Source organism: Chlamydotis macqueenii, chromosome 24 (genome assembly GCF_036417535.1).
Source record: "Chlamydotis macqueenii isolate bChlMac1 chromosome 24, bChlMac1.mat, whole genome shotgun sequence".
In the NCBI taxonomy this organism is placed as follows: domain Eukaryota; kingdom Metazoa; phylum Chordata; class Aves; order Otidiformes; family Otididae; genus Chlamydotis; species Chlamydotis macqueenii.
In genome coordinates, this window is record NC_141579.1 from 884,597 (window position 1) to 900,256 (window position 15,660).

The 15,660-nt window shown below is 50.7% G+C and overlaps 1 protein-coding gene across 3 annotated transcripts in view; it reads right to left on the reverse strand.

Moving 5' to 3' along the window:
- Positions 1–11,978, reverse strand: part of KIRREL3 (kirre like nephrin family adhesion molecule 3) — a 282,072-nt gene extending 270,094 nt beyond the window's left edge. For all 3 annotated transcript variants that reach the window (XM_086766284.1, XM_086766283.1, XM_086766282.1), the window contains exon 1: positions 11,826–11,978. In XM_086766284.1, the coding sequence (XP_086622410.1) occupies positions 11,826–11,886 (61 nt within the window). In that variant the 5' untranslated portion in view covers positions 11,887–11,978. The remainder of the gene's footprint in view (positions 1–11,825) is intronic.
- Between the last annotated feature and the right edge of the window lie 3,682 nt (positions 11,979–15,660).

Here is a 15,660-nt window from a genome sequence, read left to right on the forward strand (position 1 = left end):
CAGCACCGAGTCTCCAAATCAAGGTGCTGGCAACACAAACCTGCCGCAGCCCTGGCCAACCTCTCCGAGCCTGCCCATCAATTCCCTGCACATCCTGCCTCCAGGCTGTTAAAAAAAAAAAAAAACAAACCACTGCTTTACCTTCCTGTCACAAGAACTGACCCCCTCACAATTTCATCTGTGTAGCAAGGAGGCTCAAAGACTTCTCCAAGGTTACATAAAGTGGATAAAACCCAGAGCAGAGACTTGCCCAAAATCTTACAAACAAAACCAAAAGTGTGGGTGGATTAACCACGTCTGGTGTTTCACCCACTTGTTCATTCCCATCAAATGACAGAAAAGCATGTCACTTGGCCAGCCAATAATTTTCCCAAGTCTCCCAAATACATCTCAGCCTCCTCATCTTCATCCCAGTCAGGAAAGCCATTCCTTCCAGAGAAATCATCCCCCAGCACATCCAGGCGCTGCCTGCTCAGCCCTCTGCTAAAGCACTTGTAAGCATAATAGTACTATTACACTTTGCTCATTATGCCTCATTTTTATTACATGGCTTCATTAAGAAGGCTCTGTAATTTAACTGCACGCCTTGGTCTCCACGCAGGGGCTCCAGCTAAGTCTGTAGTCAGTCTCTTTATTAAAAACACGGGACAAAAATTACTGTTACACCCATTACTGCCCATCAGTCCCTTCAATTCCCTTTTGGTCCCCTCTTTACCTGCCCAATGCACCAGGGCCAGATGAACATCACCTTTAAAGCCTTTCCATATTTTCCAATAACGACGAGCTGATTTTAAGGCTGCTTTCAGAGAACAGCAAGTAAGGCACGTGCTGGCACATGACATCCTCATTGTATACAGAACAGGTAAGAAAAACACGCGACCAGACAAGAGGAAAAACTGTTAGATAACACCACCACAGTTGGATTAAACCTACAGCAAGATGCTTTATGGACACACAGACCAGGTTAACCCTGTCCTAAAACTAAATACATTGTCACAAACCGGCATGCTGCAAGACCCCTCATGGTTCATTGGCCAGGCCAAAGTCAAGCAGAGATCTGCACGCCATTTCCAAACCCCAGAGAAGGATGACCAGTAATCAATAGTCAAGCAATTTCTACAACAGCTTCCCAGCATTCCTTCATCCAGAGAACAGTGGTACTCACCATCCTTTGTGCACAAAAAAAAAAAAACCAAACCTTCCTGACCTCAACGTTAAAATTGCAAATATCAAAACATGATATTTTGGCAAGTCCACTTCAAAGTTTCCAATCCACAATTCTCAGATGTTTCCTCTGCTCCACAAGTTTCAAAACTTAAACTTTTCTTCCTGATCTCAAACAAAATGCTTCCACTGGGACAGCAACTCTGATCTGCTCAAGTCAGCAGCAACTTGCAGAGGTTAAGAGCACTACACGGATTTCTGTGTATGCTTGGGAGAAAGCCAAACCACGGAGAGAAACCTACCTGCTGCAGCAAAAAATCAGTATGCTGGAGGAAAAGTTTGCTACAACCACCAGTGTAAAGGTATCGTCAAGGGACACCAGCCATGTGGCAACTGCATATGGTCCTCTTCTCTTCCTCGAGAAGAGATGTTTTGCTCTTCCCCTCTTTCCTTCCCCCATCCCTACTCACTCCCAGGAAAAACCTGCTTGGCCTGGTTAGCACTTCCCCTTCTGGTTTGCTTCCATGGCAGAAAGGTTTAAAAAGGCAAATTTGGGAGATGACATGTAGTACACAAGAAGCTGCACAGAGCTGCTAAGCAGATGTAGCGGGTACCACATTGACACAGTTGGCACCTCCCAGGGAAGGCGAGAGGTGTCAGCTTTTTAAAAGAAAAGACAACTTAGGAGGAGGTTAGTGTCGGAAGCGTGGCAATCGGAATGTCCTGGCAGTTGCCTTTCTAGCCGGTCCATTTGATGGAAGAGGGCTTTGAAGATTTCAAAGGGCGCCGTGTTGCCTAGTTTATCACAAGTGTCTATCTTAAACCAATATTATCATTTTAAGCATGACCGGAGCAAGAGGAATCTTCAGAAACTGTTCCTGCCGCAGGAGATAAGACACTCGCACAAGAGGGGAAAAAAAGAAAAAAAAAATCCCTCAGACTTACAACACCACACAAGACCCCGACTCACATCCAGCCCAGCAGCGCTGCCGCCGCTATCATCGCAGATCTGTCAGGAGGCGACATTTACACCGCTCCGGGCTTAACAGCAAAAGGCACTTCTGCTCTCCCAGGAAGGTGTCGTCCCCCCGGCCCTTTCTGAAGCACAGATCTCCGCTTCATTGACGCTGAGCCCACTACGCAGTGGTGGCGCACGCTGCAACCCAAGTGAAGGGCAAGGAACATTTTCCATGGGGTGGCAGGCAACAGAGAGCCATCACCTCTTAAGAAGCCTCCCACGTTCACTGTCGGGGAAAACACACCCAGACAGTGGGGGAAGAGCAGCCACGTGGGACGGCGCCCACCCCAGTGACCAAACCACAAATGCAAAGGCTGCATACTAACCAAGAAAAAGCACTCTAAGTCTTCCACCTCTCCAAAGCAAGAGCAGATCACAATATCAAGGATGCGGTGCGGGATCAGGACAACTTTAGGCACGCACAGACTGAAGTGGTTACCTAAGCTGCACTTGCGAAGCGGGCTTAGGCGCGTCAAGGCTGAGGGACAGCAGAGCTGAAGATGTTTCCCTTGGTCTCTGGTGAGGAAGCTTACGAGCAAGGGAAAATCGGGAGTTTTGTCTCCCAAGCGCAGCAAGAAGATGCCTGTCTTGAGGTTCCCTGGCAATTTCCATCATTATAAGTGCAAATAAAGGAAACAACAAGAAATCTACCAGTAAGTCAGGCTTCAGCTTAGACAGAAGGAGTTAATTTACAGCCACTCAAGGCTTTGACATCTTAAACCTTTTCAGTCTCTGGACAAGATGAGGAATAAGCATAGACAGTGTCAGACTCTGCGATTGGGAGGACAAAACACTGCAAACAGCTGTGCCTAATTTTAGCATCTGTTGGTTCTGTTTCTTCAGCACTTGCGGGTGGTGGGGGGGGTGGCCCCGTCACTCCCAGCTTATTAAAGACACAGCCAGAGGGAGAAGAGAGGAGTGTTAAATCACATTCCGGGGATTAGCTCATGGCAGAGAGGAAAAAACAACCCAGCAAGGCACCGCTGACCAGCAATGGCATCTATTCCCCTCCACTGCTGCAGGATAGCCCATGTCCCTCCAAGGATGCACGGGGGGTTCACCACCTCCATGCATTGCACCACCAAACTCAAGCGTGGAGGGCAAGCACAGGAGGAGGTCAGGCACAGCCCCACATTCTCCTCCTCCACCTTCACCCTTTCTGCTTTTCGAGCAAGCTGATGGTATCTTTACCACTGCCACGTGCTCCCTGACAGGGTCACCCCAAGGTCTGCCCTGTTGTCCAGAGATGCATCCAACCACGCAACGGGGCGACCGCTGCTCCTCAGGAGAGGGGCGAGAACTTCAGGAGGCCCCCAACTCTCCTCCCCACCCCAATCTGTCTGCAGCACAGGAAGGGGAACAGCGCTGGTTGCTGGACCCCAAACCTCAGGCCTGGTGCTCTCAGCCTCCTGGCAGAGCTGGAGCCCAGCAGGTCGCCTTGCAGGTGGCCAAAGGAGCCCGGCACTGGCAGGTCAGAGCAGATCGCTCGGCTCCATGCAAGCGCTGCTGCTGCCACCACCAGGCTTAACCGAAAAAGCGAGGACAAAAACTGCGTTAGCTCTGCCAGGCAACAGGGTCTGAGATTCAAAATACTCGTCTTCCTTCCCCCGTGCAGCCCCGGCGCTCCCTTCCTCTGTCTGAATTATTAAGACACCCCACATGTCCGCAAGCTGTTTCTTCAGCGCTGTTAATGTGCAGCCTAACGAGGCGAGAGCCGCAGTTTAGACTCCGCTCTACAAATGAGCTGAAAAAAAAAAAAACCACCAAAAAAAAACCAAAAAACCCCCTCAGACTGCTCACCAGGGCTGCTAGGACCAAACTGGGATGCTCCACTCAAGTCACCTGGAACAGCGATAGCCAGTCATTAAAATACCCACTCCGCGGGGTAACAAGTCCACACGGACCAGGGGCAGAGACAAGCATTAGAGGAGCTGATGGGACTCATCTGACTGCTAATAATTTTGTCTACAGTTATTTCTGTGCAGCCGGGAACGAGTGGCTACAGTCAGCTACTTGCCAGCTGGGGAGAAAGCAGCAGTTTTGCATCGTTGGGAGTGGAAACACATCCAGCTCAGCCCCCCAGCCATGCTCCCTGATTTTCTGTGCCTGCTGGCAGAGCTTGCCACGGACCGACCCAGACAGCATCCAGCAACATCTCGGTCATCGGTGAAGATTCTCCGGTAAAGAGCAGAGTTTTCCTGCACACGCAGCTTGAAGAAATGATTTGAGCCTCTGCTGACAATTGAGCAACACTCTCATGTGCTGGCTGGATTTAGATCCCTTTACAGAAGCCAGATGCCCTTGGCTGTTTGGCAGAGAGAAACTCTCATTTACATGGCTGAAGACAAAGCAGCCAAAGGCGACCACCTCCCTTCATCCACCTTCCCGTGCGGAAACCATGCCAGCATGGACCAGCATCACTCTTTTATGATGGTCTGCATTTCCATGGCTTTGGAAAGCCTTGAGCTGCAGGCAAGGCTCAGGGCTCACACAGTTCTCAAAGCACGAGGTGCTCCTCACCACAAAGCAGGCAACCACCAAGCCTCATCCCTTGGCCTTGCTTCTCCCAGCTGCAGCCAAGCAACTCCCAGTTTGCACTGGAAAAGACATAGGGAGATCCACTGGAGTGCTGATGGCCTGGGCAGATCTGCAGAAGGATAAGCATCCCGAGCCAGCAACTCCACCTGCTCAAGCTGACAGTGGTTAAATCAAGTTTTCAGCTTTGGGTTGCCAGCTACACCACAGAAAGGCTCTCTCCAGAGCAGGCCTGTTCGTCTGGAGGGAAGTCCATGCATCCCTTCACACCCCATAGCACCAGCTACCCCCTGCTGCAAGGTGCACCCACACCCCATCTCCACACGCCCTTTGGATGCGGGTACCTCCATCCACCTCACGCTCTCCACAGAGACTCACAAAATCCCTCCTGTTGTCACCGTCACGCTGGCCGTTATGCAAGTTCAGCTGTCTTAACTTGATGCTGAGCACACAAGTGGGGCTGACATTTATTTAATCCTCATAGCAATGTTGACTGTGTACTTACTGAAACACCTCATGCTTATGGAAGACATTTGTTTCCAAGCAGCTTATGCTAAATTGCAGTGATATAAAGGAAACACTTATCCAATATTGACATTTACTGACTGGCAGCATACAGCTTGAATACTCATTTATGCTAGTGGAAGGAGGGGAAGCCTGACAGGGACTCGGGCCCTTCATTTCTGATTTTTTAATGAGTTAGGCAACATTAAGTTTATACCTGCCCAAAACGTAAGGTGGGACTCCCAATCCAATGGCTTCTCCCACTCGCTCCCTGCCTGGGGGAAAGTAAAGTAATATTGGACCCACAGCACAAAGCTTTGATCCCGCATCCAAGAGGAAGTTTGAGAAAGTTCATCCCTCCCACTACCAGTGCATATTTCATGTGTAACTAGCAAGGTTCCTCTAGCCTGCAGCACACATCTTCCCCGGCAGCGAGGCTCTTAAAAAAGCCTTACCAAACATTTTCTGTGTTTCCCCTCCCACAAATACAGGGTTGTTCACCCAAAAGCCTCCTGAAATTTTCAGCCTTTAGATGCTGCAGCATCCCATCAGACCTTGGCCCACCCAGGCAGGGCACACACGCCACGGCTTTGCCACATGCCATATTGAAAACGACAACAACCAACCCAAGAACATAAGTTCACCAGCACTTAAGAAGGTGAATTAGCCACCAGCTGACCACATACATATCAAATCGGCGCGGCAATTCCACCAAACACACAGTAATTGGAAACAAAAGAAAGCATCTATTATCCTAGTTGAAAGTCTGCCTGCCTGCATCAATGGTTAATGAGCAGCAGTTATGGCAAAGCCCTCAAAAAACAATTACATCCCGCTCCACCCCGAGAGAGCTCAAAACGCAGTGGACCAAAAGCTCAGCTCCAGCTTTTGTTGCGAGTGGGGGCGTTGAACGAACGCACAAAGACAAGATCTGAAGTTAGCATCTGAATTTAACAATGCAAGTGTTCCACCTCCCACTTCTACAGCATGTGACATTACGAGGCAGGACGCCCAGAGCCCATCGCTGAGAGGTTCGCTCAAAGCACATTCAGATTTTTAAGCTGTTTAATGCAGCTCAGTAAAAGGGAGAGCCGTGTAACAGCCAAGTGACCTACAGCTCCCTTCTGCTCCACTTTGGAGGCTGCTGCTGCCACCAGGGAAAGGCAAACACTTGAGCACGGGTCTTGTCAGCCAGGCAATGAATAAACAGTCTTGACTATTCTCAAAAGGCACATTGAACCAGGACATCTGCTAGGCCACGGTTTCCAAGACCAGAACCCAGCGTTTGCTCTGTCCTACCACAACGCACAATTCAGAAATGGCTATTTTCCTCCTCCTGCCACGAGTCCTTTGGAGCGTAGATGCATCCTGAGGTGGAGCGAAGTAGGGGAACAGACACCCACGAGTTTTGAGCAGCATCAGGATCCTGCTATTCAACCCTTGCCTGCAAAGAGTAGCATGGGTTTTAAGTTTCATTTCTCCCCAGCCAAGAGAAAAGAAAACCCTCACGTTTCCTGGCATGTTTGAAATTAATATGGCAGGCGATGGATTCACACACCCCCTGCAAGAGCTGGGACAACTGCCAGCCCCGAAGGCAGGGCAGACCGCCTTAAAAACTCACAGCTCCATCAACCGCCTTAAATCTCAGCACACGAGAGACTGATTTACAACCAATTTGTTTCACTACCTCTTGATTTATAAAACAAGCTTGTACATGGTCACTGTGGCTCTGTCTCTCTTTGGCCAGAGGTAGCTCCCAGTGAAGTCAAACGAAAAACTTGCGTTGCTCCTGAACAGAAGCTAAGCTAGGGCCTTCATCAATTGTGGTTATAAATTCGCTGATCTTTAAAACAAATAAAAGGGAAAAAAAAAAGCTGTTTAATCCTACTAAAAGGATCCTGGAAGTGATATAAAGCCTGCTCCAGCAGCCTTTTCATAAGATCCCCTCCACCCAGCCAAGGAGCTGAAGCTAGGAGCACCATGCACACTTGCAAAACTGATGGTGAAACCAGAGGTTTGAAGTGAGCCATACTCTCCATCAGAGGCTGCTTGTAGGAAAAAAAAGTTGTGAATTGGCTGAGGATCAAGGTCTTTGAATAAACTGAAGGGGCACGTCTGCCTCTCCCCTTTATTTACGGCTACAAAAGAAAGAAGAGCACTGAGTCTTTTTATTCCAACATACACAGTCCAGCGACAGAGAGACCAGGAGCTGGTAACACGCAGTGCCGGCAACCTGTCAGGGATTTCTGTGCACGTTTCTACGCCAGTCAGTGTCCCCTAAAATAACAGGGAAGCACAGAAGTAATCGACATCTGCCCGAGATGTGCTATGCATAAACCGCCCAGGGACCTCCGCCTAACCTTGGCAGGGGAGAGGCCAGCAGAGATGCAATATTAGCATCAGGGCAGGTGTTTCTCCTCCCTTTCCTCCCCCTGGCAAAAGGCACCTGAATAAAACCACAGCTCCTGTCTTGTTCTTTTCAAATAACCAAAATTTTGCAAGAAAGCCGGCTTGAGCAAAGTCATCTGCGGACCTCACACAAATCTCGCGGCAGGAGGCACAGACTGAAGATGGGGAAGCATGCAGAAACCTAAGTTGTATTAAAACAGACATCGGAAGAGGCAATGCTGTGCTTTTTCCCCTAGGACAGCACAGACAAGACGACACCAGCTCTAACTTGAGGCTTACTTCACTTCCTCTTCCATCCAACCCAGCTGAGAAGTCCTGCGGCCCTGCCAAACCCATAGCTTTCCACCAGCAGCACCTCCCATTTTCCCAAAGCTCCTTCCCAAACCGTTGCTGTCTTCTACTCAACCATTTCCAGCAGCAGCTTCTCGTGCTGCTAGCTCTCTTGGTCAGGCGAATTTTTGAAGCCCATCAGCTTTTGCTCATTTTGCAGCACCAGGTGCACTCCTACTTCCCAAACAGCTCCCCAGTGCCGAGATTCACCTGCTGGGTTTAGGAAACAGCCCACCACATTCCTCTTGCAAAGCTCCCCTGCTCTCTACATGGCAGGAGGAATTAACTTTAAGGAGGGATCACAACCACAGGTTTCCAGGCTTCCCATTAGCAGGCTCACAGTTGCCAGCCACAGCAACCCACAAGTGCCCCTTGCACTCTGCAGAGTGGAGCAAAGCCACCAGCCCTTGCACACACACCTCCCAGGCACTCCAAAAACTTGCATTTTCGCTCCCTCTCACCCGCCAGCTTCCCCTGAGATGCTAAAATCCTCATCTCCCAGTCCTAACTGGGAATGGTGGGCAGAATCAGCCTGGTTTCTCTCATCAGCGTAATTTCACCCTTCCCCACCTGCGGGCTGATGACAAGCCACTGGGAAACTGCACCACTGCTGCTAATAACAGCCCCCTCTGACAGAGGACTGCAAAGCATTTGCTTCTAGGGAGGAACCAAGCCAACTGTGAAGGAGAAAAACATACCCTGCAACACCCGGAGAACTTGGTATTCATCACCCTGAGGGAAAGCAAACATGCCTGTGGAAAGAGAGCCCCAGACAGGCAGAAATCTTCCCATCCAAGGTAAATTTCAGATCCTGCCAAATTCATCTAGGTTGTTACAGTACAGGCCAGTAAGAAGAGGAAGTGGTGATAGGTACATCTTCAGTGGTGCTCCTTCCCACAGCTGAGGCACTCTCCCCAGTTGCTTCCCGCCTCACCCAGTTTGGCTGACACCAGAGCAGAGGGACGGCAGGCGAAGCGACTCACCAGGCAGAAGCAAAGGCACCTGATTTCACGGCAGCATCAATTTCTTCCCACCGAGGGGCACCACACATCTAGTCTCCGCAGGAGGCAAATCCTGCTGCGACTTTATTTCGCCTTCCACCCAAGCTGCAGTCCTGACAGCTTTCGGGGAGGGGGGGCGAGTGGAGGAGCAAGCAATACCAGGGGAAAACCAGCCCTGTACAGGAAACACTGACCTATCGACTTTCAGAAAGAGAAAGCACAGGCTGTTTCAGACCATTTGCAAGGGTGAAAGACAGAGGATGCTCAAGGGAAGGCAATTTGTTCTTCCTAGATCAGAGAAGCACAGAAGGCAGCTGCAGAAGAGATCCTCCTCCTTCTCTGCTGAGCAAAGCCTGTGTGCACCCAGGTGCAGCCTGGCCCCAGCCAGGGAGCAACAAGCACCTTCCTCCTGCGAGCTCAGCTGGGAGCCGAAGTTCCAGCCTGCGTGGTTTGCAGGACCAGCAGGATGCCAGCGTGCCACAAGCAGGCACAGGGCCCCTGAAGTACAAACCCAAGGGCAGAGGTGTGCGCAGATCCAGGGATGGAAAATGCCTTTTTGATGAGGCTTTGTCTAAGGGAGCTTTTTTTTTTTTTAAACTGGTGTCCAGATCACAGAGCGCAAGCGAGGTTTTCAACAGAGGTGATCTGCCCACCCCTGCTGCCCTTAGCTCAGGGGGATTTTTAAGTCCTGTCTGCCTTGTTATGGCAAATCCCTTGAAGTCACTTTGGTGCTGCAGGCAAGGAAACGCAGCCCTGTCTGCTCCTTGCCCAGAAAAAGGAGCTACTAAAACTCTGATGGGCAGGGTCAAGTGATTTTAGTTGTTCCTTCAAGTGAGTTTTGGCCCACCAGCTCCCTCCAGAGCATGACTGCTCTCTGGGTGCACACATCACATCCCATCCCCATGGCCCACCGCTGTTAGCAGCACCTTTGCCCACAGAAAGCAAATGCCACTGCATCTGGACACACCAGAACAACCACAGCGGCTGCTCCAGGGGAGGCAAACACAACATATGCTGGAAAATAAGCTTCTGTTCCTACATCCAGGCCTTTCCGCGCCCAAAGTACAGTGTGGTTTAAGGAATCCTTTGCATGAAATCCTATTAGGGATCCTTCGCACAGTTTTGCCCCAAAGGGGAAAGCCACGATGCTGCCAACAGCCCCTTTCTCACGTACCGGGAGCAGCAACTCCACAGAAATGCATTTGGTTCATCCGACGGGAAGAAGCAGCCACAAACGCTCTGCAAGACGCTATCTCTCTGCCTCCTAACCCGGCATGAATAAGCAAGGTACCAGATGCACACTCCTGACGGTACAGACAGGGGAAAGAAATCAACTGAGCTCAGGCTACGCGCAGCAGAGCCGAGGAGCCACAGCAGCTTCCCAACACAAGCGCTATTAAAAAGTGCATTAGCCCTTATTAAAAATAATGGCTGCGAAAGGGAGGAGGGGAAAGAAAAGGAACAAATCCCCGTTGGATCCCAGACAAACTTATTCAGCTCCGCTAGCAAACTGCCATTTGACCTGCAGGGAGTTGAGAGCTTGGTGGGAGCGGGGAGAGCTGCGAGAAGGCCGGGATCGGCTTCCAAATTGCTGATACCCCCGGACCTGCTGCTGCCCTTCTGTACCAGGGAGAGTTCAAATTTGTTCAGCCAGAAACCTACACGGAAGACACAGTGGGTTTCTTTTGTGCGGAAGCAAAGGCGAATGCAAACACTGCTTTCTCCCTGAAGGAATTATTAGTACAAGCAGAGAGAGGGAAAGAGAAAAGGGGAAGGGAGGGCAGCGTGGGAGCCCAGCATCGCATCCGAGCCCAGGCACAGAAGAGGTAAGGACAACCAGAAGCGCAGCCACCTCTAAACACAGGCGTCCCTGCTCGGGGAATAGTGGGAAGCGCAGCGTATGGTGGGGGATGTTGGGATAATGTCTGGCCAAGCAAAAAGCCAGCTGCCCGTTGAGAAGCACTACTCTCTCCAAAAGTTTTATCCTTCATTTAATCAACAGATGGACTAGCTGCGTGGGTTTGGGGTTGGTTTGGTTTGTTGGTTTTTTTTTTTCCTTCCTTTTTTTAAAGCAACCCCAAGCCGTACCCTCACAAAAGCCGGCTCCGGGACCACGGCGGCGTGACACAGATGGTTCTTGACACTGGCGTTGCGAGGGGATGAGCAGCAGACAGGCGAAGCTCGGCTCTGGCTGTAGCTCAGCGTCCTCCACAGGTGACAGATAGTCCAGGGACCAGGCACACAGCAGCGTGGCAAACACAGCTTCCCCAAGAGCCCTCCCACTCCCCGAATCCTTTTTTTTTTTTTTTTTTTTTTAATTTGAGGGAGGGGAGACCAGCAGGTGGGAAAGTTACGAGGCAAATTCCTCCGGATTCCCACCCTCCTGCTGCCGGTGTGCTGGGGAGGTGGGATGCGGCCGTGACACCCCCCAAACACCTCCGCAGGGGCTCCCCACCTCCTCCGGGCTGGAGCCAGCCTCTGCTACCGGAGCAAGAGGCTTTTTTTTTCCCGTCCCCACCGAAACGAGCCGTCCATCGCCTCCCCGGTACCGGCGAAAGGACCGGGCGGAGATGGGGGGGGGTGGCTGTTGCTGAGCAAAGCCGTGTTTACACACAAACACGATCTAATTAACGGAGCTGGAGCAGAAAGAACTCATTTGCATGCTAAAGATTTTCCTCTTTAAAAAAAAAAAAAAAGCAAGCTGCCTCGCCAGAGATGCATGCACAAAAAACCCCAACTCTGCAATCCTTCCTCTCAGCCCCTCGCCCTTCTTCCTCTTCTGCAAAGAGCAAAAAGCACACGCAGCCCCCCCAACCCCAGGACCCCCCACCCCGCCCCGCTCGGAAACTAAGTCCGGCTCCTACCGTGGCTGAGGAGGAAGGACCCGAGGAGGAGGAGGAGGAGGTCTGCCTGGAAAGCTCTCATTCCTCAGGGTGGGCTCGGCGCCGGGGGTAATGGTGGGGGGGGCTTCAGGCCGCTGCCGCTCGCCGGCTCCGCTCGCCCGGCTCCATCGCTGCCGCCGCCCCCCCAGCTCCTCCCCCGGCAGCGCTGCCTTGAGTGGCGGAGCGAGGCTCGCCGGCTTTTTGAGGAGAACGGGGAAGGAGGGAGCGGGGGGGGGGAAGAGAGAGAAAAAAGGGGAGGGAGAGAGGAAAGTGATGGTTAAAGGGGGAGTCACTTGCGCGGCTGGCTCAGCCTGCCCGCCATGGGATACGGGGGGGGGGGGGAAGGAGGGGGACGCCAGTTTTTGCATTTGTGCCCCCCCTCCCCAACCCTCCCTACCCCAAAGGAGCGGGGACACAAGCAGTTACACCGCTCCCCTGCCCCATCTCCGCATTTGAGGAGGGGGCTTGCTTCCCGTCACCCCCCCCCCCCCGCCCCGTCCTCACCTGCCCGTGCTCTCCCGCACCTCGCCAGAAATTTAGGGAGGGGCTGCACCCACCGAAGGGAGGGCGGGAGGCAGGCGGAGACTCACGCCGAGGCCCAGTGGGGGGAGTAAAAAAATAACGGCTGCCCCCTCGGGATATCCTCATGGCCTCGCAGTCCTGGGGGGGGGTCGTCCAGTGCCCTCCCCCCAATTACAGCCTCACTCCCCAACAGAGGAGGCAACGGCTCCTCTTCGTCTCCCCCCTCCGGTGCCGGGAAGTGGGGGAGATTAAAAAAAAAAATCTTAAAAGGAAATTTAAAATGAGGGTTTGGGGAGGGGGCGCGGTGGGGGAGCGGACCTTGCGCGCGCGCTTCCCGCCCTGAGGGGCGCGCGCCGGTTTGCAAGGCCGGCACCTTCTGCGCCGAGCAAAACGGGACTGCTTCTTCACTTTAATTAATTTTCTTTCTTTCTTTCTTTTTTTTTTTTTTTTCCTAGCAAGAGTTTGGGAAGAGAGCAGAGAATCTCAGGAAAAAAAAAAAAGTAAATAAAAAAAGAACAAACAGTATTTCCTACCACCACACCAGCGAGGCCAAGAACTCCCTCACCCCCGTCCAGAGGGACAGGTGGGTGCTGCTGAGCGCAATTATAAACCCCAGCATCAGAAAGTAATTACAGCTGTGGACTCTTAATTACTTACTGCTGTGCTGAGAGGTGAACCTCAAAGGTGAGGATGCTCTGGGAGTTGCTGTGAGGGCCTGCTCCACTTTGTGGCCTGCTTGGGCTGGTTTAGCTGAGCTGGAGAATTAACTCTCTAACACTAAACTCAGTTTAGGAGCAACAAACTAACATTTAGTGCTTAAAACGCTAGTGTTGTGGTCTGGCACCTGCAGGCTTTGCCCTCTGTGGACGGGTAGTCACTGTGGAAATGAAGGGCTTTTTAAATTATTATTATTATTTTATCTTTAGCTTGTGTCCCTTAGGAAGGAAAGCTTTGTTGATTTTTGTAGGTGCACACTGGTTTTCCTATCCCTGCCTGCCTGCATACCCTGTCAACCGATTTGGGAGAGAAAAGTGCGAAAATGGGGATGTTTGCTTGCAATTATCATAGTTCTGCATTTTTCCACAGGGGCTCTGAGGGCTGTGTTTTCCCTCTGCCACCAGCTTGCCTTGGTCAGCTCAACTTCAGCTCCGACCCTTGGAAGAACTTTGGTTAGGGCCACAAAAATATTTCTGGAGTAAAACGCTCGATACCTGATTTTGGGGGGAATTAGATTCTTAAATAATCTGTAGGCTTCCCCTCTTACGTTTTAGTTTATTCTGCAAAGTGTTGTTTGCTTGCAGACTGGAGTGCTAATGTATATCAAGGCTGCTGCACAAGTAAGACTTCTCTGTGAAGCTTCAAAACACCATTAACATTTTCATGGCAATTTCTTTTCTTTTTTTTTTTTTTTTTGCTAAGAATATTATTTCTTGCCTGCATTTAAAAACAGCAGAATTTTTAACTTCCAGGAAAATAGAACATTTTTCTCTTTTTTTTTTTTTTCCCCTCCTTCCCAGTGAAAACATTTCAGCTGGAAAATTCTCATCATTGTAATACTGACCTTTGCAAAGGGCTTTAAATCCTTGAGTGAAAGTAGCATGTAAGTGCAAAGTTTTATTACTGATTACCTCTGCGGTTTCGACTACATTGGTAGTCAAATTTGATTTAGAGGACTAGGCAATTGTACCATGCATGTAAAAAAAAAAAAAAAAAATTAGGTTTCTGACATAATTTGAGCTTGGTGGAGCTGGAAGAGGACTGCAGCTCTGAGCATTGTCCTGTGAAACTGCCTGGCCTGGAACTGGCTTTCCTTTACCCGCACGACCGCGTTATTGCAGGAGACAGAATCACGTGCAAACTGATTATTAAACGCTCTTCTTGGGTATCTCATTTAAATCTGCCGTGCTTTTTGGGAGGAAATGAATCTTTCTGATTAAAAAGCTGAGAAAATCGCGGCGCTGGGTGCAATGGCCTTTGCGAGGAATGTTCAGCTGGTGCTGAGCAGAGCTCTCTGTGTCCGTGGGAGAGGTTTGGATTTGCAGGTGGAAACCCCGCGTTGGGTCCCTTTGCATTGGCCCTGCTTCCAGCCCTTGGCTTTGGTGGCCCCACGACTGCGTCTCCCCGCGCACTTCGGGGTTTGCACGCCTGCCCCGTGCGATGTCTGATAGCACAGAGCCGTGCTAGAAGCTGGGAAGAGCGGGTGATAAACCTCTCCCTTGCTTCTGAAAGTCACGGGGGATAAACCAGGCATCTTTCTCTTTTTTTCTGCCTTTTTTTTTTCCTCCTTTTTTTTCTTTTGCTATTCCACATTGACAAGTGCAATAGATATAAAACATCACAACAATAAAAGCGAATACTTTCCGCCTGCCTTTGACTCTCTTACTTCCAGGCTATTTACTGAGAAGTGGAAGAAACAAAATCTTCTGAAACGCTGCAGCGAAATGAGGAGAGGGGAAAAAAACCAAAAACCAGAGAGAATAATATAAAACATGTAAGCAACTTGATAAAAATGAAGCAATGTTTACAGAAAATGGAGTTTTAAACAGTAGGACAACAGCAACTCAGATGGATTTCATTCCTGTGTATTACAAAGCTGAGCCAAGCTCCTGGAAAAGAGAGAGGGGAAAATAATCACGCGTTTCCCTGCTTTATAAAACCGTTTCCTTGTCATTTAAAAATACATGTGACAAGTGAAAGCTGTACAGAGCCCTGCTGTAAAAACGCCCAGCTGGGACTCGGCGGCTTTCCCTGCTCTTGCTGCGGCGTTTTTCCCGTGGCCTTAGGGCTGTTCATCCCCTGGTGCCTCAGTTTCCCCCTCTGCAAAGCGCTGCTCGCCTTTCTGCAAGACAAACGCTTCAAAGCCTGAGCTCTCTTCTAACTGGAAAGCAGAATTATTTGGATAACAGAATGGAGGAGGGAGCAGTTGCTCCTCCAAATAACGGGAGCGATGCACAGCCCAAGCCCACTCACTGGGGGACCTCGCTGCAGGTTTGGGGCCGAGAGGTGTCGCGGAGATGCCAAGGGGCATCCCTGGAGATGGCAGGCTGGAATAAAACCAGTTGAGGTGCCTCTGAGATTTTGGGGAGACATCTGAGACTCTGATTTTCCCATCAGCAAGCCAGGGGCATGGGGGCAGGCGCAACCCCGGCCAAAAAGTCCCAGTCCCTTTCCCTGTCTCCCCACGGACCCCCTGGACCCCCTTTAAAAACCCCGGGCAGAGGCCAGGGAAGCAGATCAGGTGGGGAGTGCTGGAACTCTTTATTTTTTTCTCCTTGTCTCCTTTTATTTTTCTCCC